Below are 9,063 nucleotides of genomic sequence, written 5' to 3' on the forward strand. Positions count from 1 at the left end.
ATATGGCCAGGCGAGTGGACGAATCAGAATAGAGACTTCGGGCAAGTACATATAAATAGTGTAAACATCCAGATCAAAATGGTATTCTCTTAGATTATATGCTGAAATATAGATTTAAACTCTATCGCCATGATGTCAAGGGGATTGCCTAAGTGCTCAATCAATGAGTCTTTAGAGTAGACCTATCCTTCCTAAATAAAATCACATAAAGGACATTAAAACATGAAAAATGTCAATACTATTCCGGTTCACTCTACTAAGATAGAAAATAACTTTCGAAACATGTCCAGCATTTCTTAAGCTGGCCATACACTAGTGCGATTTGGCCAGTTTTCACCCGATTCCGATGGATCGGGCTAAGAAATTGGGTGAAAAATGGGCAAATCGCATTAGATCCGATCCAATGTGCATAAGATTGGTGACAGAGATTAAATCTGCTTGCGCATCCGACCGCCATCTCAGACAGCCTCCCGGCAGCGGGGAATGGGATCGTATGTGATATATCACATGCAAACTGACTGCATGTGATATGTATATCAGATGCGATCCTGCCGCCTGGGATTTTCCCGGGCTCAACGGATATTAGCTGCAACTTCTCGGAAAAGTCACAGAAATGTATAGGCACCAGTACAAGGAATCTTCACCTACTGTTTTTCATTTACTTTTGCTTATTATTATTATTATTGCGGCAATACCTTCCATGTAAATAAGCTTGTTATTTATGCATAATATTGTCATTTGTTATGGCAAGTATAAAGTAATCTGCCTGGATGAGAAACTTGAGTGAATTCTCTTCCCCACTAAATTAAAGTGTTTGTGTTGCACACTGGCAAATATCTGTACCACTTGTGTATTCTGATGTTGGCCAAACCAACCACAAGCTTGAGAATAATTCACAACATTTGGGTTTCCATAACAAAAAGTTGGTTTACCTCTGTTACATGAAGGTTGCCCAATCCAATGTCCTTTGTAATAAAGCAGTTATTGTTTCCCATTTCCATAATTCATGTTATAATTCATGTTCAAAATCAGGGGTGGCCAAACCTGTCCTCAAGATCTACCAACAGTTCATGTTTCTCAGGCAACCTGTGGATCTATAGTAGGAATGAATGCAGCAGGTTTGAAAATGTGTCAGTTAGTAATGACTACAGATGTGGGGATTTGGAAAACATGGACCGTTGGTAGATCTCGAGGACCGGTTTGGCCATCCCAGTTCTAAGTGCATTGAGGCAACTTAAGGCTGCTAAAAAAAAGTTAAAGAAATCCGTCAACAGTAGGAGCCCTAGACCAACTTCACCAAAGAGCGTCTCAGGATCTTTCTTAAAACTTGACAGCTGATTTCTTAGATACACGTTTTAGACATATACAGTAGTTTGGTCAAATTGCCCCACTTTTGAAGGTTATGAGGTTTTGGGGGGATTCAAAGCTGTCAGTGTTTCTTTCTTTCCAAATTGTCTCCATTTCGATTTGTACTATTGTTGAACTCATTGACTGCGTGCCAGGAAATTCTGTTTGGCAAAACTGACCTAAACCAAGGGGACTAATTTGCTTGCCAATGTTAATGAGCTCCCAAACATACAATATGATAAAATTCTTAGCCTACAGGCTTTGCTTTATGAAAGTCTAGCGGGAGATGTCCTAGGCCTTGGAGATTGAAAGAGTGGAGAGATAAACTACCTACCAATCAGCTCCTGTCATTTTTCAAACACAACCTATAACATTGTAGTTAGCAGCTGATTGGCTGGTACTCTACACTTCATTACTTTAAGAGGCTTAGTACCCATTCAGAGGTTCTGCTCCTTTGGCTGCAGTCATGGAGCAACTCAGTGAGGTACAGATAGACATCACTTGTAAACTGGAGCTGTTTGTTAGTCTTATTGGTAGGGAAGAATGTGGCATCATGGTTCAAAGCACCAAGATGGTCCTATTATTGTCCCCATGGAAGTGCCCTTTTTATTTTCGAAGTGATTACATTATGAATAAGGGGTGAATGTTACACTATAGTATATATCTTCTACCCTGCCACACCCATTGATGGAACCAAAATACATAAGGATCAAGGCAAACATTATGACTAATTCAGAGGAATAGAAAAAAAGACCATGCTCTGAAAGACTGTGTCAATGGAAAATGTAAATGAAAACATATATGGTTCAATTATCGTTACTATGGTAACAGGCTGTCATCATCATAACAACAACAACTGTAAAATTACTAGGGAGCCAACATAAATTCAAACACAATCCTAAGAACTTCATCTAATAACCAATTTGTGGGTACAACAACTGAGTGTGAATTCTTTTGGATTGTCTTCAACATTTACAACCTAAATGCAGGCATAGTTTTACTTCCATGCCTTCTGGGCATTTATACGTAAACAACAGAGTCTTACATAAATTTGGGCTTGTTTAAATTCCTAAGTTCACATCTGTTATTTTGACTTTCAGCCCAAAAAGTTATATGATGGTATAAAGATGGTATTTTTGTTACTAGTGCCACTTAGTAATGTTAGTGTTGTAAAATATTTCTCAGAAAATTTAGAGAATAGCACCCACATATACTGTACAGTAACACAAGTCCTTAAAGACACATGGTAAACTGTCCTTCCTACAGTATGTCACCCAGTACATTAATGCCAGCCATGTTGAACATAGTATTAATGGTTATTGCAATAGGAACCATTATTAGTTCTTAACAACTAATTGAAAGTATAGGCTTTTTAAAGAACAGCTGAATTAATACAGTATATCTGATTCATATTTACATAGTTTCCAAGAGGCAGTTGGGTTAAAAAAAATGTTATAACTTCAAATATTTCTCATTCAAAATGTTGTTTGAAGTTTGAAGAATGACCAAGGTTGGGAAATATAAATAAAATTAACTAGGGCTCAAGGCAAAACGTTAAATTAATAGATAGCCAGATTAAGTGATCCATTAGGTGATGAATGCCAAAGCAAAATTACAAAGGGCCTATTACAATTTTTGTAATGACTTATTTACAGTCGGAGCTGTTTTTGTCCTCTTATTTCAGGAATTTAGAAGTCTTTACTAGGAATATGCCATCCTCTGCTACAAAACGGAATATAACTCTAACAGACAGACTCAACAGAAAGTAGAGGTATCATAATCTGGTCAATAGGGAGTTTAGACGAGTCTCTAATATAATTGTGATCCCAGAAACAGAGATGGTAAATTGAAAAACTGAATTCTAGCAAAAAAAAAAAAAACAATAACACACACCAATGAGATACTGAACCCACAGGATTAACTCAAGTTCTAGATTCCTCATGAACCTACAGTAGGTGGAGACAGTACCAATAGCAGATCAGATGTCAAAATCTATTTCTCAGACTTTCAAGACCCTCCACAAGATTCCACTGATTTTATAAGTAAGTTTGCTTGTATCTGGGAATCAAAAGAAATTTCCTTTCCTTTGACAAGCACCAATAAAACAATTACACTTATAGCATCAAAAGTCTAGAAAAATTGGAGACCACATGCAAATAGGACCAACTTGTAGCAGTGCCTAATAATCAATAAAATAGAATTTGGAATATTACTTTGTAAGTGGCAAACATGTCCAGTCCATACCAAGACATTCACATGTCCCATTATTTCATGACACTTATGAAGGTTTTATAAGATCTAGGTTCAGCAAGAAGAGACAGAAAAGCTTTTATTTTCTCCAAGTTTTGGTTGCCCAACTTCTTCTTTCATTTGACAGCCACCAAATTATGCACCATGTAGGTGGGTCATCATGAGGTCTAATGATTACTGAACATTGTCGTATAGTTACTACTTGTAGAATGATGGCCTTGGCTGTAGTCTTAAAGAATATCTGCATATATTCAAGAACCACACACATACTCTTTGCATGGGCACTTCATATAAAATCGCATGACCTACTGTAAAGTAAAGGATATTAGAAGTCATTAAGGTGTTAACAACCATACGATGGGCAAATACTGTAGGCCAAGGGCTATTATGCAGGCCAAAACAATCCAAGCTGACTATTAATATCCATAGTAATATATAATAATATCCACATTTTTCAAAAAGAACATGTAAGTCATGACCTCTGAACTTATAGGTCAGGGCATCAGAACTCATTAATGCAGATTATAGAACATTGGAGGGTTTTTTGCCTTGCAGTCACCATAAACTACTCTGCTGCCCTCCATCTGATACAGTCAAACAATGACGAAACATGGGGCATCATCTTAAAAAGTTATTCAACACAAGTCTATGGAGGGTCTACAGTATTTGTCTATGCAGTCAAGATGGTTACTACCTACATTACTTTACACCAATGGAATATCTTAAATATATTTATCTCTCAATGAATTAATGAGTTACGAACCATGGTCAACCATGGTCAACCAACAAAATATGTATCAAGGACTGCATGTTCAATGTTATAGGAAGCACTCGCATACTTCATCGAAATCCATTACATATTCCAAAAATCCTGCATAAAATATGTCAATTTTCTGAAGAACCAATGGCCATATCCATTTGGTGGTAAAGCCCCTTGTTAGAATACATCTAAGGATATAGCTAACAACAAGTAGATCAATTAGAAAACATTCCAACTTTTCTTCTACTAAACCAGAAATACACACATATCACCAAACACACAGATGTAAATTTACTAAGATTGGAGTTCTATTTCCTATGGGATGTTGCTCTGGGCAACCAATCAGAAACAACTACTTATTTATTTAGCACCTTCTAAAAGATAATAGATAGTATCTGATTGGTTGCCCATAGCAACATCATATGTGAAATAGAATTATTAAATGTGAAGATCTTAAGGCATCCAACCACCAATAATTTTCCGAATAGTGGATCCATTTAAAGACTGCATAGGGTAAATGTACTTACGCTTCTAAAGATGGAAAGCGGTGTTGTTGCCCATAGCAACCAATCAGATTCTGCCAATTAATTCTCAGTGCTTCCTATAGAGTGATAGGCAGAATCTGTTTGGTTGCTATGGGCAACGTCACGTCTTTTTCATGTCCAGAAATAAATAAATAATCACGTGACATATATTTGTTCCCAGCACAACGGCATTGGCTGTTCAGGAATATCCAGTGCAATCCAATTGGTGGAGAATTGCCACATACCCTGCTCATTAATGGCCTTAATTATTGGTGAGCAAAAAAAAAAAAGTGAAGTGTTTTCCGTAGAACCTAAGCTTCCAACTTAATGATTGCAAAAACATACATAAATACTCCACTTACACTTTACTTAATGGTTTTTCAAGCTAGCAAGGTAATTAGCTGAGATCATTCATCGTTTTAATTCCTCTAGCTTCCCTATAGCGTTTAGTCATAATCATTTATTATGCTCATGCATGTAGGGATAACTCTGCCATTAGTCATGTTGGTTATTTTGCATGCCAAGGATTTTCACACTTTCAGTATTTTCACACTGTACACCTACCCTCCTGCATTGCAATCGAGAGTGTGACATCTATCAATAAGCACTAACATCGGTTACACAACCACTCAAAGTGAAAACTGATTCTAACCAGGAGATTCTAGCTCAGACCCGGCTGTGCACACAAGACAAACAGCCACCTTAACTGCGGTCTAGACTGCCACCGTGACACTTTACATGCTGTCGAATTTCATTAATGAATCATTCTGGTCTCAAAAACATACCTACAGAAATGTGTTATTTTTAGCTCTGGCTGTATATTGTAGACAAAAAAAAATATTTTTTTTTTTCTTCCTTTTTTTTCTCTCTCTCTACAGTTAACTAAAATAAATAGAGTAATAAAACAGCTTGACGTGTCCCGTGGAAAAGGACGTTGTTTTTGGATACCACACTCTATTAAGTAACTTTTTATGCATGTGGAAATGGTATGTTCAGAATGAGTGTGCCCCAGAGATTACTGGAATAGTAAATAACCCTATCACCGCACTTCCACAAGAACACTTACAGTATCCAGCACATGTCGCGTTGTAAAAAAAAAAAAAAAATACACAAACAATGGCGGCAAATGTTTAACTAAGCTGGCAGCTTAAGTGCATTACCTGAGCTGGAAAGCAGCAAGGGAAGAAATTTTGACTGCTTTTGTCAAGGGCTAGAACTTGCCTATGGGGTGTATGGGCTGTGTTGGAGCTGGTTTTACATTCTTCCTGTGAACTGCCTTTTAAACATGTCTGAATTTTTTTTTATTTTTTTTACTTTTTTAAATAGCCTAATTCCTTAGCTGAGAATATATCCCCTCAAATAGAGAACCCACTATAGAGTATATCTCCTGCAAATCAGATCTGCAAAATCTCCAACATACAGTAGAACAATACAAAGTCTATCTTCTTCAACGGCTTTTAAATTAGATTTTATTTACTTATTTTAAAATAGAGAAGTAAAATAAAGTCATTTTATTAATTGCACATACAGTAAGATTCGCCTCTCTCCAGGTACAGTAATTGGTCTTACCGTGATGGCTGGATTAACCATGGCATCCGTGTGAATCTATTAAGAAACATCGACATGAAGCTGTAGTTTTCTGGAAGTATATTCATTCAGAGTATTAAAGTTGCTTTTGCCAGGGTTGTACTAAGCGTTCCGAGTTGCTCTATGGGTGAGGAGTCTTAAAACTCTGAGTCTTGTGAACATAATCTGCTCGATTATACCTAACCAGCCCAGCCAGATGGCTTGGTGCTCTACAGAGTAACCCTTTCCCTGCCAGGTGCCTGAGACAGAATCTCAGCAACTCTTTACTCTAGATTTACCATGCCAAATGCCAAAATGTTTCTTTTTTAAACAAATGGATGTATAAATGAATTGAAAAAGTGTGTGTGTATATATATATATATATATATATATATATATATATATATATATATATATTATATATATATATATATATATATATATATATAAAATTTAAATTAAGTCACATTCTGTCCCTCACCCCAGGGATTTTTTTTGTTTTAAATAGATACTGATTTTTTTTTAAAATGGTTTCAATCTTTAGTAATTTTTTGTTCTTTTTGAAAATAAATATTTGATTTCTAATTTTATTTCATTGACGTATGCTGGGTGCCCTGCTAATATGTAACTTGTCCAATTATCAAATTTAAAAAAATTCTTAAAAAAATGTATTAAATCTGTACAAATCAATCACTTGTGATTTCAATCAATCAAACAACAAATAAATAAATAAATAAATGAATGCACTTAGTCTTACAACACATGCCTATAACACAGCGTATATATTGGATGCACATAGCTCAGCTGCATATATTCAATGGGGAAACTCCTTATATAAAGAATTCTTCTAAGATATTTCTATGGAGAACAGTCAGTATATAAAAATAAAAAAGTTCATTAGTGATAACCACAACCAAACTGTACATATGGGTCATAATTGAGGTGTATTATGCGACGCCTTCCAAAACTGATATATATATATATATATATATATATATATATATATATATATATATATATATATATATATATATATGAGAATAATATAACGGCTGCCTAAATTTCAATTATAAATCTTAGCTGCAAAAAAAACATTTTTAATCTAAAATCAAAGTGAGCATATGTCAAAATACTGTACACGTGTTAGTATATCGGCTGGGTAGCATTAAGAGGTCATGTATATTCTTGCAATCGCTAAGTGGACCTTCAAATACCTTTTAGAGACTGAAAGCATTGGGTTACATTGAAATTAGGAGTAGTCTTTTTCTATTCCACTCTCCCAAAACTCCTTTTGTTCCCGAGTATATCCATCTCCAGTTTCCCCTTTTGCATCTTCAAATATCTTTTGGCATTTTGACCCTACCTGTGCCCTCTTTTCAGGAAATCCTACACCCTCTTCTGGGTCTAGGATTCTCAGTAGGGTAAATTTCACTTTGAATCTGAAGAATTTTCCCAATCAGACGAAAGAGACAAAAAAGCTTGAACGAAATCTGCTCTATACAAATTGCCCCGGTCTGGTCATCCCTCGCTGTTCTACTTGTCACACTTGAAAGCTCGCAATCAGATTGAACGGAGGTATCAGCCAACCACTCCTCAGTGGAAAATTGTTTGAAAAGCGGCTTCTCGGTAGCTAGCAATGTCAATGGTCTGAGCATTTTTCTGAGTCCTCAAAAGTTGAAAGAAAAAATTTAAAAGATGTCCCAGCGCCCTTAGATTGACTCCTCATGAGTCCAAAACAACTGATCAGGGAGTTCAAACAAGCCAAGTCAAGCGAGCTGTAGTGAAAAGTGGTAGCTGGCAAATCTCAAAATATGTTTTCTCCTTGGAATACACCACCCCCTGGGTAGTGAGTGACAGATTGAGCCATCCAATGCAGCGTTTGGAGACAGGGATTTCAGATTGCTGGACAGTGATGTACAAAAGTCAACCAATATTGATGGCGACCAAAAGGGTTAAAATAGAAGATAATGATGATCCACTATGAGATTCTTTCATCCCAGCAATCCTTATGAAAAAGCTGGCTATGATAAGTAGTGAACACAGCTCATAAGCTATTACGAGAGAGACACAGAGAGGGGGGGAGAGAGAGAGAGAGAGAGTGAGAGAGAGATGTGGACCAAAGCTGACTCATAAGGATTGGTAAGGGGAGGGCAGGGGGCTAGGGATCCAGAGCAAGTGTCTGCGTGTGTAAGTGTGAGTTAGGGGAAAAATGTGTGTACTGTATACATTTTGCTTGCAAACAACACGCCTTGTAATATGATAGCTGACAGCTTAAACTTGCCAAATATGTCTACAGAAAAAAAAAATAGAAAAAAAAAATAACAGAACAGTTTTCAGGATGGCTGAAACATTTCAACACCAAACGTGTCTTAAGTGTTTCAAGATTGCTATCTTTGATCACGCTGCAAGTGCACTTTATCTTAATCATACTGGCTCTTTGAAATGGTTTCTGGATTTTATAATTTTTTTTTTAAGGGAGCAGATTTTAGTATTACATTATTATATTACATATACATTTTTTTTTTTGTATCGCTGTACAGATAACGATCAGAGGTATGGTTGCTTTACTTAAAAGGAGCTTCTCATGCAAATGTACATGTACTGCTGATGTCGCTG

General features: G+C 36.3%; 1 protein-coding gene across 3 annotated transcripts in view; it reads right to left on the reverse strand.

Annotated features, from left to right (window-relative positions):
• Nucleotides 1-8,620, reverse strand: part of NTF3 (neurotrophin 3) — a 73,214-nt gene extending 64,594 nt beyond the window's left edge. Inside the window, exon 1 of one of the 3 annotated variants that reach the window (XM_083181604.1) lies at nt 7,811-8,620. Coding sequence is in view for 1 of the 3 variants with exons in the window: in XM_083181602.1 (XP_083037728.1) it covers nt 6,451-6,471 (21 nt within the window). In the remaining 2 variants the exon portion in view is untranslated. Of the gene's footprint in view, nt 1-6,450; nt 6,655-7,661 lie in introns of those variants that run through there. The other 2 variants (XM_083181602.1, XM_083181603.1) reach the window with 2 other exon arrangements.
• Nucleotides 8,621-9,063: the final 443 nt, after the last annotated feature.

Source organism: Crinia signifera, chromosome 4 (assembly GCF_055691185.1).
Source record: "Crinia signifera chromosome 4, ASM5569118v1, whole genome shotgun sequence".
Classification (NCBI taxonomy): Eukaryota; Metazoa; Chordata; class Amphibia; order Anura; family Myobatrachidae; genus Crinia; species Crinia signifera.